The sequence below is a fragment of the Trifolium pratense genome, linkage group LG5 (genome assembly GCF_020283565.1).
Source record: "Trifolium pratense cultivar HEN17-A07 linkage group LG5, ARS_RC_1.1, whole genome shotgun sequence".
Classification (NCBI taxonomy): Eukaryota; Viridiplantae; Streptophyta; class Magnoliopsida; order Fabales; family Fabaceae; genus Trifolium; species Trifolium pratense.
Window position 1 is genome coordinate 14,126,844 of NC_060063.1, and position 27,675 is coordinate 14,154,518.

General features: G+C 33.6%; 1 protein-coding gene across 1 annotated transcript; it reads left to right on the plus strand.

Annotated features, from left to right (window-relative positions):
• The first annotated feature begins 19,123 nt into the window (after positions 1-19,123).
• Positions 19,124-21,832, plus strand: LOC123885148 (probable beta-1,3-galactosyltransferase 2). The gene is made up of 11 exons (XM_045934415.1): positions 19,124-19,269; positions 19,494-19,555; positions 19,648-19,655; positions 19,743-19,862; positions 19,970-20,033; positions 20,161-20,233; positions 20,338-20,458; positions 20,590-20,677; positions 20,771-20,896; positions 21,034-21,143; positions 21,453-21,832. Exons 1-11 carry the CDS (start codon positions 19,177-19,179, stop codon positions 21,599-21,601), a joined length of 1,014 nt encoding a protein of 337 aa, XP_045790371.1. The 5' UTR covers positions 19,124-19,176; the 3' UTR covers positions 21,602-21,832.
• The last annotated feature ends 5,843 nt before the right edge of the window (positions 21,833-27,675 follow it).

A 27,675-nucleotide genomic window follows, 5' to 3' on the forward strand; every position in this document is an offset into this window, starting at 1 on the left:
AGACCGTTGAAGTAGATAACCTTTTGTCTTCAAGCAGCCTGTCTTGATGCAGTTTGGTTGTATCTAAAACTGAGTAAGAGTTTCAGGTACTTTGACTACTGCAGAGAAGACTTTCCTTATTCAGCTAACACCACTGATAGAAGAGTTGACTTGCAAAAGAGAGGACAGACAAAAAGAGAGGACAGACAAAAAAGAGATTAGCTGTTTTGATCAGGCTTGAAAGGTCCTTTTCTTCATTGGTAGAAGAGTTGACTTGCAAAAGAGAATCTTTACAAACTTCAAGAAGATCATCAGAGTTTGATGAAGCTTAGACCTTAAGAAGTTCTGAAGACTTCATCGTCTGAAGATTACAACTTCTGAGTCTCACAATCTTCTGAACGCTTACAAACTTCTGAAGTCCTTATCTTCTGATCTTTAATCAGAGCTTAATTGAATCTAAGTCCTGCACACTTAAATTAAAATTTTAGTCCTTCCAATTGTTTATTAATACTTTGTTATCATCAAAACCTTAATAGATTTAGGGGCAAACATTTTTAAATCAATTTTGTTCCAACAGACTCCACCTCAAACTGAGTTTCCACCAAAGTATACCTACCATGATCTCCACCTTGTAACACGCAAGACCTCTCCAACTCCTCTGAAACATACTTCAAGCTATTGTTAGTTTCCAACAATTCCAGTTCAGTTCAACACCTAGTAAACCTTGTTCACTAGTCCAACTAAACTCATGTCACTAACAGGTCCACCCGAAGTCCCACAACTCAACCACATTATGAGAGTCACCACTAGTTAAAGATGCATACCAACTATCTTTGCATCTAAGTTCAGAAACATACCTCACATCATGTAAAGAAACTCACGATTGTCAAACTTCGTAAGACAAACTGAACCCATACCTTGAACCTTCAAGCTTTCCGTTTTCAAGATGATCAACTCCACCTTCAACAAGCTCTAGAGTCTCAAAGTATTCATTCTTTGACCACATGTGAAAGGAGCATCCAACGTCTATGACTCAACACTCCACTGAGTCTCAACTTCCACTAGCACCTCCGCATAATAAAGTTGTTGTTTCAGAAGTAACCCGAGTATTATTACCACCGCCTCTCCAGGCCGACTGTCTTCGCCATCTCCATTAACTCGTTATCTTCGAGGCACCGGATAACAACACTCCATGTTTTACCCATCATCCCGAACATTAAAATTGCTTCCATCTTCACTTTCCACAATTCCAAATTGCTTTTGGAAAGTCCCTCGATATCCCACTTAGAAACCATGGTGCTCACTTCAAATTGTTCCGATTGCCCCACGGTGGGCGCCAATTGTTGTGAATTCATCTTAAAAATCACACCAATGAATAACTTGATGTGTGGAGCAATAGAACGGCAACCAAATAATTAAGCGTAATAAGCAATAATAATAATAACCGATAAACGATAAAGGAGAAGAAAGAACACAATATTTGTTTACCCAGTTCGGTCCAATAATGACCTAGTCTGGGGGAGAGAGCAGCCCCTCCGTTCCACTATATCAAAGAGTAACTTTACAAAGAAATTCTCAATTGAGTTACAAGAATTAATCCTAATTCTACCCAAAACCCGAATCTCTTCCCGTGGCCAAGAAAACTCTTTTTTCCTCTCTAAAACCCTAGCCCTTGTGTGGTGGCAAACCCTAATCCTTGCCTCTACATCTCTACTCTCTTGAGTTGCTCTCTTTCTCTCTCTCTCTCTCTCAATTTTTCTATGAATAAAGCACTCCCTATTTATAGAAAAATAATATGCCAAAAAATTAGTAACAAATCTGTTTTAAATAAAACAAATCCAAGTCAAAGTATCTTCCAAGAAAATATATTTTTTTCCCAAAAAATCTTCAAAACATCAAAGATGCAAAAAGATTCAACAAAGATTTTTCTGACTTCTTGTAACTGAGATTTCAAGGCATATCCAACACTATTAGAGTTGGAGTGAAACATATAATATATAATATAGGAGCATAATATATGTATATTTATATGTAAGAGACGGAGGGGAGGAGAGCCTTGGCCACTGCGCCAGATCCGTCCCTGGCATTGATCCTTTTGTTGGTCTTAACAATATTCCCATTCACTACCAAAGCATCATCATTATCAAGTGATGGTGGCATTGCAATCTATTGGGGTCAAAATTTAGGAGATGGCACATTGTCATCAACATGTGACACTGGTAACTACAAAATTGTTCTCTTAGCTTTCCTCCATGTCTTTATTGGCATGACCTTGCTAGGCATCTCGACGATCAAAGAAAACAAGCCAGGTAAATTTTTTCAATTTATTTTTAGATTGCGTATACTTCTTTATAAAAAAAAACTATGCGCACAAATTTTGCTGATAATACGAGTTTTTTTTTGGTTGAATTGCCATACGAATTGTGATGTAATAAATAAATATATAATGGCAAAAAAGGATTAATGTTTAATTAGTATTTTAAAATGAAAAATAATGAGAAAAATAAATATGAAAATTAATGTGACACTTTTTTTTTTTTTTTTTTCTAAAATGGAGAGTATGGCATCATAGTAAGTCATCGACATTCCAACTATGTTGGCACCTCAATACATTACCACTCCTCTACCATCTCACCAAAAGTATTATTAGAATGAAAAAACAAAAGAAAGGGTGGGGGGGCATAAACCAAACCCACCAAAACAAGATTAACGAAAGCGATAATTAGACAAACCAACTCTATCTCTAAAGAAACTCTCTCTAGAGCAACTTGGTAATTGATCCCACCAGACTAACCCATCAACAAAAAAACCCGCATTAGCTAATCTGTCTGCACAAGTATTTCCTTCTCTATAAATATGAGAAAATCTAAAACGAAAATTCCGAATGATATGAAGACAGTTTTTCCATTTAACCTTCAGCTTCCAAGGGACCACATTCACATTAGTGAAAGCTTGAACTAAAAGAATAGAGTCACATTCAAGCCATAGACGGGTCCATCCTTTAGCAGAAGCAAATTCAATAGCATAAATTGCAGCGCAAATTTCAGCATAAAGAGAGGTTGCAACACCAATGTTAGCCGAAAATGCACCTAAAAAAGTACCAAGATGGTCTCTAAAGATGCCACCACAAGAAGAAATACCTGGAGAACCTCTAGAGGCACCATCAGTATTGCACTTCACCCAAAAACTAGGAGGCATGATCCAATTGACTTGTTTAATAGATGGCGGAGGGGGAGGATGACAATCAACACCAAAATGCTTGAGGATAGAAAATTCTTTTACAGATGAGTACATGTGACCTTTGGAATAATGGGCTGCTTGATGAATAAGACTTTTCACATAGATCAGATCCCGAGAAAAATAGGGATAAATATCATTAAACCTGACATTGTTCCTGCATTTCCAGACCTTCCACAAAATATTGACAATGGCTGCAATAATGAGATCATGCAATTGAGGACTCCAACCCTTGTTACATATGCCTAGAAGGGAATCAAAATTTGAGAGATCAAGAGGCATGCCTAGCAAAGAAGATAACCAGTTCCAATACTGCATTATAAAGGGGCAGCGCAAGAACAGATGAGCAACAGTTTCGTAACTACTGCCACAAAGACTGCAACAAGAAACTATCGTGAGGCCTCTTTTGATCAAGTTATCATCAGTGGCGATAACATTGTGCATAATTCTCCAAACAACTAAAGATCTAGATGAGCTTGGTCCAGCCTATACATTGAGGGGGCGACATATCACAAGAATATGCAAGTTTAAAAGTCAATTCTCCAGAGATAGAATATTCCCAAACTAATTCGTCTGGTTCCGGTGTGGATGGGAGAGAAAGAGCATGAATATCGCAAGTAATAATAGGGAATTGTTGTTTAAAAATTTCAGGTAAAGCCCAAACTTGATTATGAACGACTTCTGCAACTTTGGCATTCACGAGATGCGAAATAGGATTAGGAAGTGGCTCCAAAATTAAGTCTTTTAATTTGTAGCCAAGCCAATTATCATTCCAAAATGAAGTAGATAAACCATTACCAATTTGCCAAATACTATGATCACAAACCAAATGTAAAACATTTTTCAAACTTGACCAAATAGATGATGAAATCGCATGATTGATGGGGCTAAAATTACGAAAAAATCTACTTTTAAGAGTGATAGCCCATTGTTTGTCAGATTTAGTCAAGTCCCAACAAAGTTTAAGACATCCAGCTTTATTCATGTCTTTTAGTTTTCTCAACCCAAGACCACCAGCTGAAGTAGGAGTACAAACTTTGTCCCAAGACAGAGTGACCAATTTCTTCTTATCTATATTACCAGACCAAATAAAATTTCTAATACAACGATCCATCTGCTTAATCAGTCCTTTAGGCCAGGAATAGACCTTGAAGCTATATGTCAACATGCCATGAATCACAGAATTAACAAGTTGGACTCTTCCCATCATAGACAAAGAATAACCCTTCCAAGAAGCAAGTTTAGATTTGACTCTATCTGCTAAAGCCTGAAGATGAATGTTCTTAGGCTTCCCTTTAAAGATAGGAACTCCAAGATAGTCAAAAGGTAATGAACCCAAAGAAAATCCAAGAGTATTGGACAAAGTAGTTAATCTGGTAGGACTAATAGAGCCTCCGTAGAGTTTGCTCTTATGAGGACTAACCCTCTGGCCCGAGTTAGCACCATATTCTTCCAACAAATCATGAATGTTTCTAGCATTTTTTTTAGTAGCTTTACAAAAAATCATCAAGTCATCAGCAAAAAAGGAGTGGCTAGGAAGAATAGTTCTACCTGAAGTAATGCAACTTAAGTTGTTAGCATCCACAAGAAGAGAAAGATGTCTGCTCAACACTTCTTCTGCAATACAAAAAAGAAGAGGGGATAAGGGGTCCCCCTGTCTGACTCCTCTAGAACAGCCGAAAAAGCCAACAGTTTTACCATTAACCAAGAGAGACAATTTTGCAGAATGAAGAATAGTGGAAATCCAAGAACAAAATTTATGATTAAAGCCAAAAGCATGTAATACTTTGAGAAGGAAACTCCAATCTAAAGTATCAAAAGCCTTTTTAATGTCTATTTTCATAGCCATATTACCACCAAAAGATTTTTTGTCCAACATGTTAATGGCCTCGGAGGCTATACAAATGCATTCATAAATATGTCTTCCTTGTACAAACCCTCTTTGATGTTCTGAAACAATTTTAGGGGCAATCACCGCAAGTCTGTCCGCCAAAATTTTTGTAATAATTTTGAATTGAAAATTTGCCACCGCGATAGGTCTAAAATTTTCAATAGTATCCGCACCTGGAAATTTAGGAACAAGAGCCACATGACTTGAATTCAGATTGGGTAAAATCCAGCCTTGACTAAAGAATTGAGTGACCGAGGCCACAACATCACTGCCAACAATATCCCAATAATTTTGAAAAAAACATCCCCCAAAACCATCAGGGCCGGGTGAAGAAGAACCATCCATATTAAAAACAGCCTGCTTAACTTCTTCAAAAGAAGGAATTTTGGTCATCATATCATTATCTGCAACAGTTATAAGATGAGGTATAGTGCGCTCAATAATATTAGTAGGAGCACAATTATTGCTACTAGCAAATAATTCTTTGTAAAAATTTAACACATGATGTTCAATATCATTAATGTCCTCAATGTAATTGTCCCCTGCCTTGAGTCTAATCATTCTATTTGATATATGTCTTATTTTAGTGAGCTTATGGAAATAACCAGTGTTTCTATCCCCCTCAACAAACCACTTGGACCTGGACTTATCTCTCCAAAAATGTTCCTGCACTCTTAAAGCATCATTCAGACTAACTTGAGCAGTTTTTTCTTCATCCCCTAAAGCATCCGTGTAACCAGAATCATTAATAATTTGTTGAATAGAATCAACCTTAGCAACAACATTTGACACTTTGGTGTTCACATCACCAAAAACTTCTTTATTCCAAGATTTAAGAATAGGTTTCAAGGATTTCAATTTTGCTTGCAAAATAAACATTGGACAACCAACAACATCTTTCTTCCAATGCTCAGATATAACACGCTTACAATCATCATGGGACATCCACATACTTTGAAACTTAAATGAAGATGGAAAAATGTGACACTTAATTAATATTAGACATAAAAAATATATATTAGTCTTATATTGTGGGTGAAGAAAGAACCCTCAACATTCAAAATTCTTAATATTGTTGGTAATCAATGATCCATTGCATTCATTCATTCACAAAGCTGCCTTATTGTTATCCCATATTTTAGCTCGAGCTAAAATATGCTTTCATCTCTAATTCCAAGGACATTAATTCTTTTAAAAGCTTGTTAATTATGAGTTTAATAGTACAAGGCTTTAAATGTCTTCAAGAACAAGAGAGATTATCTCTAATCATCTCTTTTAATGAAGGTTAAGGGTAATGTCTTCAAGAACAAGAGAGTTCTAATGGAAAATGTTCTTGAAAGAATAGATTCATTGTCCAGTTTAAGTCTACATGGTATAAGGAAATGGTGCCTTTCGATCAAGTGACGATTCGATTGCAGTTAAAGAATCGAAGTACTTATAGTTGTGGACTTAGAATATTTTCCATCCTTCAAATATGATTCGATTTCGACGGTTGCAGCGTTTCAAGACTTTGTTTCATTTCAAATGAAGAAGGACGCGTGGCAGAAGGCTATTAGTTTAACGTTAAGTAGCTGATGACGGATCGTCACACTCTCATAATCCATGCTATTTGAGGAACATTAGACTCATTTTAGTAGGTTTTAAGCAATAAAATCAAGAGAAATCAACTCGGAAGTGAGATTGCTTGTTCTACAAGAAAGCAGGAAAATATGCAGGAAAATCACAATTCAACTACGCTGGGGGCGTGATGGACCACGCGCAGCGTAATTCCTGCACCAGAGAGACCAAAAACCTGCTTCTATTACGCGCGGCGTGGGGACCTGTCCACGCGCGACGTAATACCTGGACTAGAGAAGGATTCTTCACTGCTATCATCACGCGCGGCGTGAGAAGGGCTACGCGCAGCGTGATGGTTGTTTTGAACTACGCCGGGGGCGTGGAAGTCATCACGCGCGGCGTAATTAAGTTTTGATGAAGACCAGTTGTAACGACCCAAATTTCAAATTATTATTTTTCGTGTGTTAAAATATTTTATTGGCGTGGCATTTTAATTAATTTAATAACTTGAGTTATTTATCGAGTGCTTTAGTTATTAAGCGAGTAATGAGAGTTAACGTGTTATTGGGCCAAGCCAATTGGGCTTGAGGCCCAATGGGCCTTGTGTGAGAGTGTGGGGCGCCATATGGCCAAGAGGGAGAGAGAAATTCATTATTTCTCTTTTGTTCTTGAAGATAGAGAGAAGGAAGAGAGCTTGAGAAGCTAGGGCAAGAGGAAAGCTAGAGATTCGAGATCGTTCGTCGTGTTTTCTTCGAATCCAGGTATGAGAGTAGGTTCCATAATCGTGGGTGACTCGAGGAAGGGGAGAATGTCGATTTCTCCTCACCCGAACTTCCTCCACCCCATTTTCGTTTTAGCTTGGAATGGATTTTCTTGATGGAAATCGTTCCTAAGGTTCTTAACATGCTCAACATGCTGTTAACATGATTAATGAACGAATTTAATGGTTAAAAACGAGTTTTATGAAAGATTAAACTCAAGAACTTTGTGTTCTTGAGAGTTTTGATGAAAAGTGTTCAATCTTTACTATTTCGATGTTTATGATGTAGATCTAAGAAATGAACTGTCCTTTTGTGTTTATCCATGTTTGTTATGCTTGAATACAAACTCTTTTGGGATTTATAACATGAAAAATGGGATTTTTGGGTGATTTGGTGTGGAAAACGCAGGTTTTGAGCTTTCTTGTCAGGAGGCACTCGCTAGGCCTTCGCTCAGCGAACGTGTGGCGAACAGCTCGCTGCAGCTCGCCACGAGCAGGTGATCCACTGGTGTGGTTCGCTGAGGCTCGCTGAGCCTTCGCTCAGCGAACAGCTCGCTGATGCTCGCTACTGATCGCCATGAGTCAGTAATTCTCTGGTAGTGTTCGCTGAGGCTCGCTACAGTTCGCTTAGCGAACAGTACAGGAACTGCAACTTTTTGTTGATGTTTGTAAGTGTAATTAGACACTTGGAACATGGTTTAATGGTATTCTTACATGATTGTTGATGCTTGTTGATGCTTATAATGATTGTTAATCATGTATGAAGTTGTAAATGAAGAATATTAAGGTTTTGTTAATCTTAATAATGACGTATGTTGGATAGTGTTCCACATAGTAAATGATGAGCTTTATGCTAAATAATTGTGGGTGAATTCATGAAAAACATATACATGCATTCATGAATTGTTGTTGTATATTGGATATTCCAATAAAGACGGATATCGGATTATATTTATCCGATAAAGACGAATATTATAGGTGAGATACTCTAATAAAGACGAAACGGTACCACGTGCATTAGATATGTCTAGGGTGACATTGCATGAAGTTGAAGCATTAGAATGCATTAGGTTATGTGTACATTTATGTGATAAGTGATATGTGACACATACTTGGCTAATTGTGATAATTGATGATTGATGTTGAGTATTCGATTATATGTGTTTTTAAGAACTTATAATTGAATGATAGATGTTTGATGAATATGTATAAATGTATGATCTATGCATGTATATTGAAGAAGTATTTAAGTACCATTTTACTTACACTTATATTTTGATTATGTGATCTAACTCTCATGCTTTGTGTTATGTGCTAGACCGTTGGGGGTTCAGATTCTCAGGTTGAGGATCCCGATCAGAGTTAGAGGGCTTGCTCGTGCTTGTGGTAGTGCGTTTTTTTGGTGAGGAGTTTAGCTTAGACTACTCCTTTAGATATATTTGTATATCTTTTTGACGGGTTGTATAGAATTGCTCTGATTAGGTATTTACCGTGTCGGGTTATTCGATTGAATTGTATTAAGCCCGTGATGGCATATTTGACCTTCCTAATCCTTACTCTTTTGTTGTAAACATAATATCCTTGTTGTTGATATGGCCTAGAGCCTAGGGATATTATGTGAACAATTTGGATATTGTATGACATGCACTATGATAAATATTTGCTTTTAATTTCCGCTGTGCTAGCATGACGTGTTTATGCCGTGATTTTGTATTATTAACATGTGACGCCTAAATTACTTAAGTGTTTTATTTATTTATATTCAATATAATTCGCGTTAAGGGGTTTGGGTGTTACAATAGTGGTATCAGAGCAAGGTCGGTTCATGTGGAACCAATTAGGATTAGTTACCCATATATTCAACTTGTGTAGAGATAACACTGTTGATATTACCTTTCTAAGTCTGTTCTTGGATTGGTTGGTTGTTCAGGATCATGGCTGGAAGAGGTAATGGAAGGGGTCACAATCAGATGGCAGATGCGATAGCTACTTTGACCAACATTGTGGCTAGAGATCATCAACCCGGGAGGGAAGATGAGATGAGGTTGGAGCGGTTCATGAAGCATAATCCGAAGCTTTTCACTGGAGGCTATGCTCCGAAAGCTGCTGTCAAGTGGATAGAGGAAGATGAGATTGTCTTTGAGGCTATGAGGTGTACCGAGGAGAGTAAGCTAACATTGGGTACTTATGTACTTCGTGAAGAAGCTAACAAGTGGTGGAAGAATGCTAAGCTGAGAATGGGAGTTGGTGGTGTGGTAATCACTTGGAAGAAGGTCATAGGAGTGGAATGAGTATTCACCCGAGAGTAACCAAGATGTATCAAGATTTGAAGAAGTTATTTTGGTGGCCAGGAATGAAGAGGCAAATTTCTGAGTTTGTTTACGCTTGTCTAGTTTGTCAGAAGTCGAAGATTGAGCATCAGAAACCGTCTGGTTTGTTGCAACCATTGTTTGTACCGGAATGGAAGTGGGATAGTATTGCGATGGATTTTGTGGGAAGTTTACCCAAGACTACAAAAGGTTATGAAGTGATTTGGGTGGTAGTAGATCGTTTGACGAAGTGTGCGCATTTTATTGCTATTAAGAAAGGTACCTTGGTGTTGGAGTAAGCCCTAAAAGCCAATCTATTTTGATAGAATCGTCTTTTGTATGATGACTTTGATTTATATATTTAATATATATAATAAGGCATTTCTTTATTATGTTTATTTGAAACTAATAAAGTCCCTAGAATAGCTAGTCTAATTAATGGAACATTAAGTGTGACTTAATAGTGAGATTCCATTAAACATAAGGACACTATTCTTAAATTATCCATAGTCAAGTTTTACTGTGATGTGGGATAACGATAAAACATAGAGACTATTATGTGAGTAGACTGATGACCTCATCTCACGAGTCATGGATATGAGATATCAAGTCTTCACATAGATATAAATATTAGGAGTAATATTTATATTGGATTGACCCGCCATGAGAATACTACATAGTATGTTATGAAAAGTGTCATAAGTTATTCTCATAGTGATAATGGTGTATACCACCCTTCGACCTGAAACCACTATGGACCCTAGATGTGGAGTAGAGTGCTTAGTTGCCGTTCAAACATTGTCCGTAACAGGATGACTATAAAGTCGGTTGATGGGTACTCCATGAATCATGCTGAGGGACATGAGTGATTTAGATGGAATTTGTCCCTCCTACATAACAGGAGAAATGTCAATGGGCCCAATATTGAACTAGACAAGGGTGACATGCTATGCCTTGTGTTCAATATAGACATGAGGACAAAAGGGTAATCATACACACAATCATTATCACAGAAAGGTTTCGTCAGATCACATGACATTCTCGTCACTTGGGTAGCAGTGATGTGTTGCTAGATACCGCTCACTGTTTATAATATTAAATATGTGATTTAATATTATTGCCAATGTTACGAGAACCTATAGGGTCACACACAAAGGATAGATAGATGAGAGAAATAAATAAGTAAGACTTATTTATAAAATAATAAGTAGGACTTAATAGTAATTAAATAATTAAGTATGACTTATTATTTAATTTATGGAAATAGAGAAATGCGGTCCACCGTAAGGTACGGTGTATTTAAGTGCTTGATTTGATGGTCACGCAAGTGGTTCTATAAATACAACCCTTGTGGTGAAGTCTAAAAGCTTTTAACCTAATTCACAAAGTGAAACCTAGCCGCAGCTCTCTAAACCCTATTCTCTCTGAATCTCTGGTGGAATTGGCTAGCACCGGTCATCGACGAAGTTCTGTTCGTGTGGACTGAGTAGATGCATCGCTTCTTTGCTTTGCTCGTGATCAGAAACAGTTTCTACCTCAAAGGTTCTGCACTTCAAGAGGTAAACACATAAACTTGTGGTTTTGTGTTCTTTGATTTGTGTTTAATGGTTTAATCAAGATCCGTTCATCGGGATTGTTCCGCTAAGAGGATTAATTATTTTAAAAAAGGCTTAACTATACATTTGGTCCCTTACGTTTATTTTAGGTTTCAATTTGGTCCCTTACGTTTAAAAAGTATCAATTTGGTCCCTTACGTTTATTTTAGGTTTCAAGTTAGTCCTTTCCGTCAATTTTGTCACATGTGGCAGTCAATTTGCATACGTGGACTGACACGTGGCACTTTGACACGCTGACACGTGTACTGTTCAAACGGTGTTAGTGACAAAACTAACGGAAAGGACTAACTTGAAACCTAAAATAAACGTAAGGGACCAAATTGATACTTTTTAAACGTAAGGGACCAAATTGAAACCTAAAATAAACGTAAGGGACCAAATGTGTAGTTAAGCCTTTAAAAAACCCCTCTTAAATCCCTTCAGTGGTATCAGAGCATCTGTTGTGATTAAATCATTTAATCCAATTACCTCTAATGCATATCAATAATTATATGGTGATATAATTATTGTCGGAATGCGTTTACATGATTCAAGCATGTTTATATGGTTTATATGTTTGTTTTGTCCGTCATATATAATTGATATAAGTATGTATATGATACATAATTGATTTCTTTTAATTTGGTACACTAATCGAGTATATATGATATACTTATTAATTCGCTCATTCAGCCTAGAATAAGTAATTATTGTTCATTCGAATGATTAGTGTTTATGCTTCGGAACCGTCTTTTCTGGTGAAGTGTAAGTCACTACGGTCAGTCAGATTGAACAAGTAATTGCTTACCAATGAATGGAACGATAATTATTGTATAAACGCATCAAGTGTTGATGCAACAATTAGTTAGTAATTGAAAGAGATCTTGACAAATATAATTTAATTTTGAAATCGTTTTAAAATTCAAGAAATATCTTTTGAAATTGTTTTAAAAATAATATTACCAATTTTGGGAAATAATTTGATTCAAAAGAGTTTTGATCAAATAAATCTATATATTTAATAATTGGAGAATTGTTATTTAAAAGAAACATTATGCGGATCATTATCACATGAGATGTGATTTTTGATTAAATATAATTGATTGATAATATATTAACTTTCCAAGAAAGAATAGTTCAAATTTGGAACTGCCATTTTTCTTTCCTTTTTGAAAAATTTGGAATTGCCATATATATCAATAAATTATATTAGGCATGTTTTGAAACAGCAAATCAAATTCAAAATTAATTGGTTTCATTGTTTTTAATGACCGGAATCCTATTTTGGTCTTGGAAACCAATTATGATCAATTATAGTAATTTCTTTGAATTAATACTTAATTCAAATAATTAAAGTGTTATTTAATAATTATTGTTAAATAAGTTTGTGATGCGCTAATTAATTATTTAATTTTAATTAGTTATTAGAGGTGTATAGTTATGGTCATATCGTGTTTGATTTTATTTTGTTTGGTTTAAATACGACATGCGTGTCGTGGTTTATTATTTTATAAATACAGCCTGCCTGTCGTGACAATTTATTTACTTTATTTATTTTAAATAATTGTAATTGCTCGTGATGACGGGAGACAAAGCCAAACGAAGGATGTCGACGGAGTAACTTGAAAAGTTTGCTCGAGGGTCAAAGAATTGTAATAAATTAGTTTATTTAATTCTTTCATTTTAGGAGGCCATAACTATACTACCTTAGTTTATTTTATGTATGTGATGCATGAGATGAATGTTTTAATTATATATGTTTTGAATATTTTATATAATTGTTAAACATATATTTACATGAGTGTCATGTAAATTGAAACACGTTTTGTATGAGATACAAAATACGGTGAGATTAAATTTAATTAAAATCCCTTAAAAGAAATATTAAGTTGAAAGCTTTCCAACATTTAGCACCCTTCAAGATCAATATCGATCAATGTAGGTTTTGCCAACGTAAAGTGCATTGTCTATATTCATAAGTTGCAGTGAGGTAACCAGTTTACCCGATTGCTATTCATTGGGTATAACTTAACTAAAAGAAATATAATATGATTATATGATTTTAGAAGCAAGCGTTGGGTTACTCCATATGATGGATTAGAATAAGTGTTATTCACCCAACGGAAAGGTTATGAGAGTTGTATGAGATACAATTGGAAAGGAGTTTCCTACCTAAAATAACTATGTTTTGTGTAATCAGTCCAACGCTGACTTAGAACATAGTAAAATATGGATCTCATTCCCACTAGAAAATCTTCCAACGGGATTTTCCGAATCAAATGTCGAGGGTCATTTGGTTTGAGTAAAATAGTGGGAGCATATTTAATTAAAGACCTAGTTAAATATGTTTTAATCATGATACAAATATTCTTATTTTCGTAGTTAGATATATTTGGCATATATTTTATATTTTACTGTAAAATGTCCTTACAAAGGATAAATAGTTCAGAAATGAGTTTCTGAATTGGTACATGTATTGAGAATTGTTCTCTCAAATACGAGAAAAACTACTAATGATTTTGAAAGAGTTAAAGTTGAAGAAAGAAGTAAGACTTCTTCATAGACCTTGTTATAGAAAGTTAAATTATCCACTTTTTATCTTAGGTATATGATACCAGTTGTTAATTTCATATTTGTTGAAATATGAAGTTGTTTTAAAGAAGTGAAAATTTGACCATAGATAAAGTCAACCTACGTTTAGAATGAAATAGTTTCATTGATCGTAGAAGTTGAGTTTGACATGGAACCAAATAATTGTTATTATGTTTCATTTAATAATAGAAACATTGGACCTAAACCTTGTATTGACAAGAAAAATGACTGCTTGTTTGAATAATAGACAAGTGTTGTTTCATTATCCAAATAATGTTTTCTATTCTATTGTTCTAATTGAGTAATGGAATTGAGTTCCATCAACTTGATAACCTTATCTATAACAATGATGAATAAGGATCAAATAAGATTTGAACCTTGTAAATTTTTTTTTTTTGAAGAAGCTAAATTAGCCCACTCAAATTGGCGCCAGAGAGAATCGAACCTCAGACCTCAAGAGGAGCACACTCCCAGGTCCCAAGCCAATACCAATGCACCAACCCAAGTGGCAAATTAATATTGTTTAGTACTAATAGGTGAGACACACATTTCCATACTCCATGGATAGGAATTTTTGGACTCATTTGATTTATATCATTTGAAGGATGTGAGTTCCACTTTTGAAAATAGTTCGGTATGTCAATTACCAACTAAGGCAAAGTGACATTTGATCTATTTGAAATATATACATATGAGATGTATATGAACCACTAAACTAATTATTTGCTAGATATAATTTTATTTCTTTTACTTTATTTACATTACTAATTAGCTTAGTAGTTGTGAATATGTGTGGTTGACACAAAGTATGATTCTTTGAATTTGTTCAAAGAATTTATGAATGAAGTAAAGGAATAATTTTGAAAAGTATTAGTTGTGATTCTATGAAATTAGTTTTCTTTTCTCATATTCAAAACCCGGATATGATCATTTTCAATAGTTTCTGAGAGACATCATGAATATATGTTAAAATCTAGGTTAACTATTAATTAACTAACTTTGGAGTATTGTTACCCTTGTGCAGATTGTGAATGGAAGGCTCAGACGGGTAATACATGTGCTGCTTCATTTGATTGGAAATGCAGCGGGATTTGCAGGTCTGTTGAGAGGATGGTTGAAGTTCACCAACGTTGTGGCGAGGATGAAAATGCATTGTGGAGTGCAACTTTCTGATACGTCGCAAGTCACAATTCATCTTCTAAGCTCAACAAGCACAAGATTCAGAAACTTGAAAGAGTAAAGAGTAGTAGATTTGCTTCTTGAGAGCCCTTCTTTTTCCAAACTTAGGAGAATGAGATAACCGCGGAAGAAAACGAACAAGTAAAGAGTACAGTAGTAACCAACCCATTCTTTTGTTAAGTGGCCGGAGAGGGCATTATATTCTAGTGCTCTACCACGACTAACGTTTCATAGCAATAAGTTCACATTACAACCAATTTTAATATAATTTGAGTTATTTCTCATGATTATGTTAAATATCAAATTTTGACAGAAGTTTGGAACTTGGAGAGAAATAATGAATGATTAAATTTGAAGTAATATTGTTTATTTCATAAATGAGAATGCTTATTTTACAGGCTTACAACCAATCTGAAATATACCAAAAAAATCTCAACTACTAAGATTTTATTGGTATTATTATTATTAAAACAGAAAATGAAACAACAGTTAAGATTTATTCAAATTTCTAAGGCAAACTATCAGAGCTTTAACACTCTTTCTTTAGCTATCTTGATTTAGGAAGTGCTTTAGTCATAGTGTCAGCAAATTACACTTGAGTTGAGCAATGATGCACTTCATGATACCAAGATCAGTCATCTTGAAGTTGGCCTGATACTGTACTGTAAACTACTTCCTGTCACAAGCATGAGTCATCAACATAAAGTAGCACTAATATATGATGCAGATTGTTGTTAAAAATATTATTTTTCATTCATATATAATTTTTTTAGATTTTTCAAATGTAAGCTTTTCTGTTTTAATTTTAAAATTCATCTAAGTTTTTTTGTCACAATGTTAACAATTGCACTAATTTTAATTTTAGTTGAATTTTTATATTTTGAAGAAATTCACTACAAGAAAACTTAAAATTGTTTACCAAATTTTGTGAGGGCTAGAAGCCCTCAATAATGTATCGAGGGTTTATTGAGGGCTAAAAGCCCTCAGTGATGCAAAAATCAGTCTTATAAAAAAAAACAAATAAAATATGCATTATTGAAGGCTGAGGGCCGCCAATAATGCACACCGGGAGACGCAAAAGCTAAAAAGTTGACAGAAGCTATTTCACTCTCTCACGGTAGCAATTACTACTCCCTCACCCTCTCAAGTCTCAACAATTATTTCTCTCACTTCCTCACCCTCTCAACCAAACCACCATAAAATTTCATTTCTCCAACTTCACAAAAACCTAAACTTTAACCAAACCATAACTCTAATCACCATAGTCCCTTCACAAAAGCTTCTCCATTTTCAATTCTCTACACCATGCTACCAACTTTTTACTCTAACTCAAACTTTTCTGTCACACTAAAATTACTTAATGTTATCAAACTTTACAGATCTGAGATTTTGAGTTGTTATGCTAGGATCGCAATACTATTTCCTCTTGTTATTCTGAGATTCTGAGTTGTTATTTTGAATGAAAGATTGTAAACATTTTGATATTCCTATGCACCCAAATGTGTAGTTTCTACCTGGTAATACATTGTGAAGAATACAAGGTAATAAAAACATTGTGAACAAATGATAGGAGCGAAGGAGTCTTTGTTTGTTTATAGTAGTTTTTTTTTTTTTTTTTACTCATTCAATGCACAAGTATTGAATTGTATTTTGGAGTCCAAACTCTTAAATCTTAATAAATCATTGATTCATTTTTTTTACCAATATAACCTTCTCTGTCTCTCTTCATTTTCACCACACAAATCTCTTTTCTAGAATCAAACTCGAAACAAAACCATGGACTTGCATCATGTTTAGTATGAGAGAACCACATAAAATGGTGTGTACGGTTCCCGAGAGAGAACCACATAAACAAAAATGGTGTGTACGTTCCCGAGAGAAAGAACCACGTAAAAAAATTAATTAATTTTTTTTAAAGAAAAAAATACTTAGTGAGGGCCGTAGGCCGCCAATAATGTCTGAGACAGCTGACAGACATTAGTGAAGGTCTCACGCCGTCAATAACACTTACTGGCGAGCGTTTTGCTGAGGGTCTTGGGCCGTCAATAATGCATACATTATTGACGGTTTTTAGCTATTCTTGAAGGCTTTTGGCCCTCAATAATGCAGTGTTTTCTTGTAGTGATTGTTGACTTAAAATTTTAAGAAAACAAACAAGATTTTTATATTAAACCAAGAGTTAAATATATGTTTAATTTCAATATTATATTTAAATAAAAAATTTTGGTAACATTACATTAAAGCTAGCTAAGGTAACATAACATATATAAAACAATAAGGTAACATATTTTTTGCAACAATATAAAACATAACATTTAATTTATTATGATGTTCCATTCTATGAGGTTATTAATAATGTACGAGTAATATAAATAATTACTTAAAGTTAACAAACCGACATTATTAATTAACACAAAGGGTGTATTTGATAAGTCCAATAAATTAATTTATTGGAATAGCTTATAAGTTTATTTGATAAAAATTGACGTGCTTATCTGGTAGCAAACTTATCTAATTAGTTTATAGCATTTTTTTAGATATTATTTCAAGTAGGGTATCAACTTATAACTTTTTATATTATTTATAATTTACTTATTATTTTTTTATTTTTTAAAAAATATAATAACTACCCACTAACCATATATTTTTATGTCATATGTATTTACAACAAATAAATTTATCAAACAGTTTAATTTTATTCTACTAATTTTTCAGCTATAAGTTATCACCTGGTTATAAGCTAACTTTTAAGATATGTACTAGTTTATTTTTACCGAATAGAGACAAATTAACATAACACCTCTCTCAAATAACGTAGTTAACGCATAAAACAAAAAAAAACTTGTTTTTCCTTTTTTAATGTAAGCACTGTTATTTATCAAACTATACATTGAGTTAAGATGAAAACTTGTTGAAACTAAAAAACATTTAGCAGATTTTAAGGAGAAACAGAAAACTGAAGTGAAACGTGATCTTACAATTGAATAACAGTTACCGTTATTTGTTATAAATATTATACTTCTCAATTTCCATTGTGGCATTCTTAAAAGAGTGTTCTTCTCTACTCTTCTTGTTCCAAACCCAAAACGTATGAGGTTTCATAAAAGCTTTATTTAAAGTTTGCTTTTTTAATTCACTTTTTTCTTTTCTCATTGTTGACTATTGTTTCTATTTTGTGGATTTTGTTTGTAGTTAAGGGAACAAGAAGAAGAGAAGAACAATGTCAGTGAAAATCAAGGTTGGTGGTGTTGAAGTGGGTGCAAGAACTATGTTACACAGAAAATGGGTTTTTTTGCTTTGTTTGGCAAGTTTCTGTGCTGGAATGATCTTCACTAATAGGTACCTTTGTTTCTGGGTTTTTTATTTGATCATCAAGTTTTGATTTTTCTATTTTTTTCTTCTCAGTTATGATCTCAATGAGTAATGTTTCTATGTTGAATTGGGTTTGGTTTGAACCTAACTGATTTTGAAGGATATTGTAGATATTGACAGCTAATTGTTAGTATTATATTATTGATTTAGAGAAACTTAATCTGAATTAGCATTTTTTTTTAATATTATTATTTTAAATTTAAACCAAGGTGGGGGTTGTTTAAATATGAATTAGTGTCATTGGTTTTGAACTGCATTGCCATGGATTAGGGTACGTTTAGATTGACTTATTTTTGAGTTTATGGTAAACGACTTATGCAATAAATAAGTTTTTATGCATTATTATAAGCTTTTCAAGGTAGTTTATAAGAAAACAGCTTATAAAGAAACAATTTTTGTTACTGAAAACTTATGAATTAACATAAAAATTTCTTTATTTGCATAAGCCATTTTCATAAGCTCAAAAATAAGCCAAATCCAAATGGGCCCTTAGTGTCATTGGTTTAAATATGATTTTTGTCCTATAAGTTTTAGAAAATCTCCGCTTGTAAAGCTATGTTTCTACATCAAGGGTTGATCATATCATTATCTGAAAACGAAGCCAGCCGCCCCCCACCACAATTTCTACTACTAGTTATTACATTGCTATCTCAAGGGAGCTAAAATTTACAATATCTTAATTCTAACCCTAAATTATGCATCAGGATGTGGTCAATTTCTGAGAATAAAGAAATTTCAAGGAACTCTAAAGAGATCAAACCAATAAAATTAAACTCTGATGGTTGTAATCTTAATCTAGTAAGTGTATTAGTCAGATTTCTAGTCATATTTATTGCTATGATTCTATCATGCATTTCTCTCCTACGATGGACGGTTATTGAGCTCCTACTGGAATTTATAACAATCTTAAAAGTTATGTTTCTTTTGATAACAATCTTAAAAAGTTATAACTGCATCTTTTGTTATTTACAAATGTGGTCATGACATTTTTTTGCTATCTATGTTTCTGCCGTTGTCCAAAGGTTGTAAAGCCTACCTCCAATTACAGCAAACTGGAAGTTTCAAATACCCCGAACATTATCAAGTAAGCCAAACCAATGGTTTTATGCGCTGAATCTACTTCTATTCTTATCAAATAACTTTGATTCTAAAACCATTATTATACATAAACTGCAGGAAATCAAGTAAGACTATCTTCATCGGAGCTAAATCTTAAATTTACTTTGCTAGCTCATTGCCTGTATTTATGGTCATTGATTATTCTGTATCAGGAAAACCAGAGAGAGTTGAATCAACTCCAAGGAAAAAATGTTTCATTGTTATAGGGATCAATACAGCTTTTAGTAGCAGGAAACGAAGAGATTCTGTTCGAGAAACTTGGATGCCACAAGGTGGTTTAATGATATTTCAGCGTTTTCTAGTTTTTTTTTCTTCATTTTTTGATACTATGTACCTACCTAATGCATCTGATCCATGGTTTCAAATATAACTCCCACAGCTGAGGATAGAAAGAGATTGGAGGAAGAAAAGGGCATAATCATACGTTTTGTTATAGGTCACAGGTCAGATTCACCGGTTTTTTCAGCATACTTACATATTTATGATTATTATGTTGCAGTTAAATTCATATTTCTTCGTGGTGTTAGAATTAATCGATTGCACATATTTAGTTAACCTTTTTGTCTATAGTTCAACATCAGGTGGAGTTCTTGACAAAGCTATTGAAGCAGAGGAAAAGCTTCATAATGACTTTTTGAGGCTGGTGATCTTTCTCTCCTGTTATTTTTCATTTAGATATATAATTCTATGTCCTATGTGTTTTGTACTCTCTTTTTTATGAAACAAAATACATCCATGTTTGAACAGAACCATGTCGAGGGATACCTGGCACTATCAGCTAAAACAAAAACCTACTTTTCGACTGCTGTTGCTTTGTGGGATGCAGAATTTTATGTCAAAGTTGATGATGATATTCATGTGAATTTAGGTAAGTAGAAGAATTTTTCGGTGTTCACAGTTAATTATGATAAGTAGCAGTTCTTATTTAACTCATAATTGTTGATCAGTATAAACATCCATCATTAACTCATTGTGCTATTTATTTCTTCTAAATCTCAGCAACACTTGGATCGACTCTGACTATGCACCGTCTGAGACCTCGGGTGTATGTTGGGTGCATGAAATCTGGTCCTGTCCTTTTTCAGAAGTAAGAAAAGCTGAATTGTATTTATTTTTTTATTTTTTTCCTTTTCAGTAAGTTCAAATCTATTTCCTAGTGTAACTAACTGTCTTGCCACAGGGGAGTGAAATACCACGAACCAGAATACTGGAAGTTTGGTGATGTTGGGAACAAGTACTTCCGTCATGCTACCGGACAAATATACGCCATTTCACAAGATTTGGCAACTTATATATCAACAAATCAGTAAGTTTTGTTTTCGTTGCTTAGAAATGCACATTGTGTGGCCGTCTTTACTCCTATATAATTGAATAGTTTTCTGAAGAATTTGGTACACAGTAGTTCTTTGATAGATTGTTAACAGTTTGATCTTATAATGTCAGGAATGTGCTGCATAAATATGCGAATGAAGATGTTTCATTGGGATCATGGTTTATAGGTTTAGATGTGGAACATATTGATGATAGGAGTATGTGTTGTGGTACACCTCCTGGTATGTTGTTTTGATACTCTTCACAGTATATAAAAGAAAAATCGCATGACACCAATTGATCTAGTACACCTTTTCAGAAGCATTATATATATAACTGGACAACGAATGAAAAACTTTGCATCTTAATGTTCTTACGGTTACAGTTTTTGTGATGCAAAGTTGTGATTCTATGAAATTAGTTTTCTTTTCTCATATTCAAAACCCGGATATGATCATTTTCAATAGTTTCTGAGAGACATCATGAATATATGTTAAAATCTAGGTTAACTATTAATTAACTAACTTTGGAGTATTGTTACCCTTGTGCAGATTGTGAATGGAAGGCTCAGACGGGTAATACATGCGCTGCTTCATTTGATTGGAAATGCAGCGGGATTTGCAGGTCTGTTGAGAGGATGGTTGAAGTTCACCAACGTTGTGGCGAGGATGAAAATGCATTGTGGAGTGCAACTTTCTGATACGTCGCAAGTCACAATTCATCTTCTAAGCTCAACAAGCACAAGATTCAGAAACTTGAAAGAGTAAAGAGTAGTAGATTTGCTTCTTGAGAGCCCTTCTTTTTAAAACTTAGGAGAATGAGATAACCGCGGAAGAAAACGAACAAGTAAAGAGTACAGTAGTAACCAACCCATTCTTTTGTTAAGTGGCCGGAGAGGGCATTATATTCTAGTGCTCTACCACGACTAACGTTTCATAGCAATAAGTTCACATTACAACCAATTTTAATATAATTTGAGTTATTTCTCATGATTATGTTAAATATCAAATTTTGACAGAAGTTTGGAACTTGGAGAGAAATAATGAATGACTAAATTTGAAGTAATATTGTTTATTTCATAAATGAGAATGCTTATTTTACAGGCTTACAACCAATCTGAAATATACCAAAAAAATCTCAACAACTAAGATTTTATTGGTATTATTATTATTAAAACAGATAATGAAACAACAGTTAAGATTTATTCAAATTTCTAAGGCAAACTATCAGAGCTTTAACACTCTTTCTTTAGCTATCTTGATTTAGGAAGTGCTTTAGTCATAGTGTCAGCAAATTACACTTGAGTTGAGCAATGATGCACTTCATGATGCCAAGATCAGTCATCTTGAAGTTGGCCTGATACTGTAATGTAAACTACTTCCTGTCACAAGCATGAGTCATCAACATAAAGTAACACTAATATATGATGCAGATTGTTGTTAAAAATATTTTTTTTCATTCATATATAATTTTTTTCGATTTTTCAAATGTAAGCTTTTCTGTTTTAATTTTAAAATTCATCTAAGTTTTTTTGTCACAATGTTAACAATTGCACTAATTTTAATTTTAGTTGAATTTTTATATTTTGAAGAAATTGTTGACTTTAAAATTTTAAGAAAACAAATAAGATTTTTATATTAAACCAAGAGTTAAATATATGTTTAATTTCAATATTATATTTAAATAAAAAATCTTGGTAACATTACATTAAAGCTAGCTAAGGTAACATAACATATATAAAACAATAAGGTAACATATTTTTTGCAACAATATAAAACATAACATTTAATTTATTATTATGATGTTCCATTCTATGAGGTTATTAATAATGTACGAGTAATATAAATAATTACTTAAAGTTAACAAACCGACATTATTAATTAACACAAAGGGTGTAATTGATAAGTCCAATAAATTAATTTATAATTTATTGGACTAGCTTATAAGTTTATTTGATAAAAATTGACGTGCTTATCTGGTAGCAAACTTATCTAATTAGTTTATAGCATTTTTTTAGATATTATTTCAAGTAGGGTATATGAACTTATAACTTTTTATATTATTTATAATTTACTTATTATTTTTTTATTTTTTAAAAAATATAATAATTACCCACTAACCATATATTTTTATGTCATATGTATTTACAACAAATAAATTTATCAAACAGTTTAATTTTATTCTACTAATTTTTCAGCTATAAGTTATCACCTGGTTATAAGCTAACTTTTAAGATATGTACTAGTTTATTTTTACCGAATAGAGACAAATTAACATAACACCTCTCTCAAATAACGTAGTTAACGCATAAAACAAAAAAAAAACTTGTTTTTCCTTTTTTAATGTAAGCACTGTTATTTATCAGACTATACATTAAGTTAAGATGAAAACTTGTTGAAACTAAAAAACATTTAGCAGATTTTAAGGAGAAACAGAAAACTGAAGTGAAACGTGATCTTACAATTGAATAACAGTTACCGTTATTTGTTATAAATATTATACTTCTCAATTTCCATTGTGGCATTCTTAATAGAGTGTTCTTCTCTACTCTTCTTGTTCCAAACCCAAAACGTACGAGGTTTCATAAAAGCTTTATTTAAGGTTTGCTTTTTTAATTCACTTTTTTCTTTTCTCATTGTTGACTATTGTTTCTATTTTGTGGGTTTTGTTTGTAGTTAAGGGAACAAGAAGAAGAGAAGAACAATGTCGGTGAAAATCAAGGTTGGTGGTTGATGACTTCACGTCATTACTATGTTTTAACCACATTTTAGGGCATTTCTAGATAGCATTTAGTATGTTTTTATGCAAGAATAAAGAGGAAAAGAATCATGACAAGAATGCTCGGAACACAAGGATTTGAGGCCAAAAAGTGAAGGAATAGAAGTGTACTGCGCCTAGACCAAGAAAGCATCACGCGTCGCGCCCAGAAGCTGCTAGAAGTGTCTGTAGATTCTGTCAAGCTGGCGCGCCGCGCAGAAACGATGCTGGAATTGCCTGAAGATTCTGTCAGTCTGCGCGTGGCGCAGACGGGCTGGCGCGGGGCGCCGGTACGCAGATTACACCATATATATACTTTTTCTGTTCAGAATTAGGGTTGGACAGTTTTGACGGCGACAGAGGCACTTTTGAGATCAAGTTCAGAGCACGAAATTCTTCATTGTTCTTCATTGTAATGAATTCTTTCACTCTAATTATTGTTATTTTTATGATTATGAGTAACTAAACTCTATGATTGGATCCTAGTGGATTCTAGTTATTATTGTCTTGAACCATGAATTTCATATGATGTTTTAATATAATTACGAAGTTAGTTTCATTCTATTATCTCTTGTTCTTAATGCTTTATACAACGTCGTGAATTGTATGATGATGATAATTGTTTGTTTACTAAGACATTAGAAACGAATTGATTGACCTAGAGATAATTGTACAATTAACTTATTCTTTAGACATATAGGTTTGTTAATTGTGAATTCAAGGATTAAAGGGAAACAAACCTCAATTGATTATAGGTCATCCTAAGACATTAGGGATTGATAATCAATTGAGAGGACTATTGATCACTGCATTTTGGCACATATTTTCTAGTATTATAATTTAGCATATTAGTAGTCTTTCTACAATAATATCGAGTTTTTATTATGTTTCTAAACTTTGGGTCATAATTGAGCTCTAATGTATTTCTTTGATTAATTTTCGGATTTAATTGCATGTTGATCCTTCTCAGTCCGCATGTCATAACTTGAGCTACGAGTATCGGATTGAGGTGTGCGAATATGCGTTGGAAAGACAAGAGAAAGAGCTACAACTTTCATGTTAAGGCCAGAACCCAGTTCGGAGCGCAAAGCAGTCAAATATTTACATTTATGTTCCAGACTTTATGAAAATAATGTAATTTCGGGTCAAACTTATGTTTTTCGACCCGTAGCTTTTTAAGCCCAATTTTCTCTGAGTACTTAAGCAAAAACACAGCTAGGGTTTCAGGGACAATTCTGATTTCACGCAAAAAAATAGAAAAGAAAGGCTGCTACATTCTCATGGAGAACTAGCAACCCTAGGTTGATCCATTGGTATACGGGAACATCGTTCATGACTTCTTGAGGTTCAATTCTTAATAGTAATTCAGTTTATTTATTTATTGTCTTCTCTTATCAATTCATGCTCTTTATTTATTTATGAAACTCGAATATAGTGATGCTTAATCTCTATTTTGAGTTATATATTGTGAGACTTTTCGGATTGATTCATCGCTTGTATGACTAGTTCGAATAGGAATTGATATAGGTTTTTTCGCGCTTAGCAAAAAAGGGTTGGTCGAAATCTGTCATGATACAAACCGTGTTCTAAGTGACGCTTGTTCACTACTCATGGTTAGTTGAACACATTCTTTGCTTAATCGAATGAATTCGTATAAACTGTTTATCGCTTGTATAATCGGTCTTATAAACCAACCAAGGCATGAATATATAAACAATATTTTATGTGAACCGAGGATAGAATCATAACGAAGTTTGCCTAAAACCGATGGATTGATCGTCTTTTTTTTATCAATTGAATTTCAAATACTCTTTCAATCTAAAAACCAAAACCCCATCTAATTGTGTTATTCATTGTTCTTATTTTTACTAATTATTAAATTAGAGATCCTTGTGAGACGACCAAGGTTAACTCCCTTGTACTATATTTTATAAAACTTATTTTTGACCGCGTACGACAGCGATCAAATTGGCGCCGTTGCCGGGGATCTCTGATTAGGATTAGTAAAATTGAGAACTAACTAACATTACTAACAATTTTGTTTTGTGAGTTTTAGTTGTGTTTCAGGTTCTGACGTTGAATTTTGTAGTGAAGCTGAAAAATAATTAATTTTCGGTTCATATCTTGGATTGATCCGAAATTTGGTGCACAAATCCGAAAAAAATCAAGGAACAAAACTTTCGTATCTTTGATACGAAAATTCAGGCTGAGATTGCGAAATTCCTTCGTTTAGACCACTTTTTATTTTTTTTGAATTTTCCATATATTTAAAAAAATCCAAAAAAATTATATATAGATTTGTTTGATTTTTAGAGATTTTAGGTGGTATTTTTATTTTTTTTAGATTTTATTTGACTCAATTTTTTATTTTTCTCTTCATTTCATTTAGACAAAAAAAAAAAAAAAAAAACCTATAAAAAAAATGGAAGATTCATTGGACCAGTTGACTTATATAATTAATTGCTTGGATGCAAGAAAACAACAAACTTGCTATCAAAATCATATTCCAACTGTGATGTGTAATATTTGTTCTTCGAGTTTTCATATTAGTGATGCATGTCCTATATTGTTAGATACTGCTCTTTGTGGTGAGACCCAATTTGTAGGTAATTTTCAAGGACAATACTATCAAGAACAAAATTCATATCTTGAAGAACAGCCTATTTGGTCACATCCACAGTTTCAGCAAATTGATTCATTGGTAGTTGAACCACAACCTAGTTTGGAAGAAATGATAATGCAGATGGCTGAAAATAATAAGAGAATGGCTGAAGATCATTTGCAATTTCTTCAACATATGCAAGTTATGAAAGTCCAAACTGATCAAGTTGAACAAATAATCTCCACCGTCCATCGAATTCAAGAGGAGAAGATGTCTCATGTTGATGTACAACCTGCTGCACTATTAGAGGTAATGCAATGTGATACAAGTCTTGATGAAACTCCAAGTGAGCCCATTGAAACAATACTTGTTTCCGTTGATGAACACAAAATAAGCAACATAAATTCAAGTGAATGCATGGAAGAGATTACACCACAAAATTTATTGAAATCTGATTTAGATGAATTATATACTTCTCTTGAAGTAGATAAATCTTTTGAATTTTTTGCTTGTGAATGTGGTGTTTGTAATATTTGTCATGAGATCAATGCAGCTATTTTAGGTGAAGACATTTTGATTCCGGCAACCAGTTGTGCAGAAATCCCAACAAATTCAATAACTCTTGAAGTTAACACAAAAAGTGTGGATTTTAGTCGGAAGCAACCATTGTCTATAGCAAAAAGATTGTTGGTGGAACCTCTGATTAAGCCGCACAACAAGCAGCCATCCTTCATCATTTGTCCACCATATACATTGGCTATTCCTCCTAAGCCACCAAATTTTTTACTAAAGGGCAAGTCCACTTGCCACTTGCTTCTTCCTGTTACGTGTATTCGTAGTGTGGAACGACCTCCTCCAAAACCACCAGACATGAAAGCTACACCTTAGCCCTCGGGTGTGTTCCTTCCTTTTCTTTATGCTTATTGTTATACATTGCGGACAATGTCTGTTTTAAGTGTGGGGGGGACATTTATTTATTTTATTTTTTTGTCAATTAAAAAAAAAATAGTAATAATAAAATAAAAAATAAATTTAGCATGCATGCAATTGTTATGAGTAGTTACATGTTTTAAGACTAGAGCAATATAGCTGTAGGATTGGTGAAATTTTTGGAAATTCTTGTTTTCATGCTTGATATGATGATCTTTGCACCTTAATGCACAACTGCTGAAAAACATGCAAACTTAGTAGTGGCTTGATAAATCTTTAAAATACACAGTCATTATCCTAAGTTGTCTGAGTATAGAATATGATAAAGAGGTATGATTAGGACTAAGTTTGAGGGAAAGCTGGATTACTTGATTGTAGGATCATGGCTAGATTAAATGATGGGATACTACACAATAAAAAAAAAAATTAAAAAAATTAATTATAGAATAAGTTCCTGTGCCCGAAACTGGAAGAACAATAATGAA

Bases quoted from the DNA above. Each gene is read 5' to 3' on its own strand.
- LOC123885148 (XM_045934415.1), top strand. From the start codon at position 19,177: ATGTGGTCAATTTCTGAGAATAAAGAAATTTCAAGGAACTCTAAAGAG. The intron at 20,459-20,589 runs GTAAGTAGAAGA...TCTAAATCTCAG, and splicing joins TGATATTCATGTGAATTTAG to CAACACTTGGATCGACTCTG. The intron at 20,897-21,033 runs GTAAGTTTTGTT...TTATAATGTCAG, and splicing joins ACTTATATATCAACAAATCA to GAATGTGCTGCATAAATATG.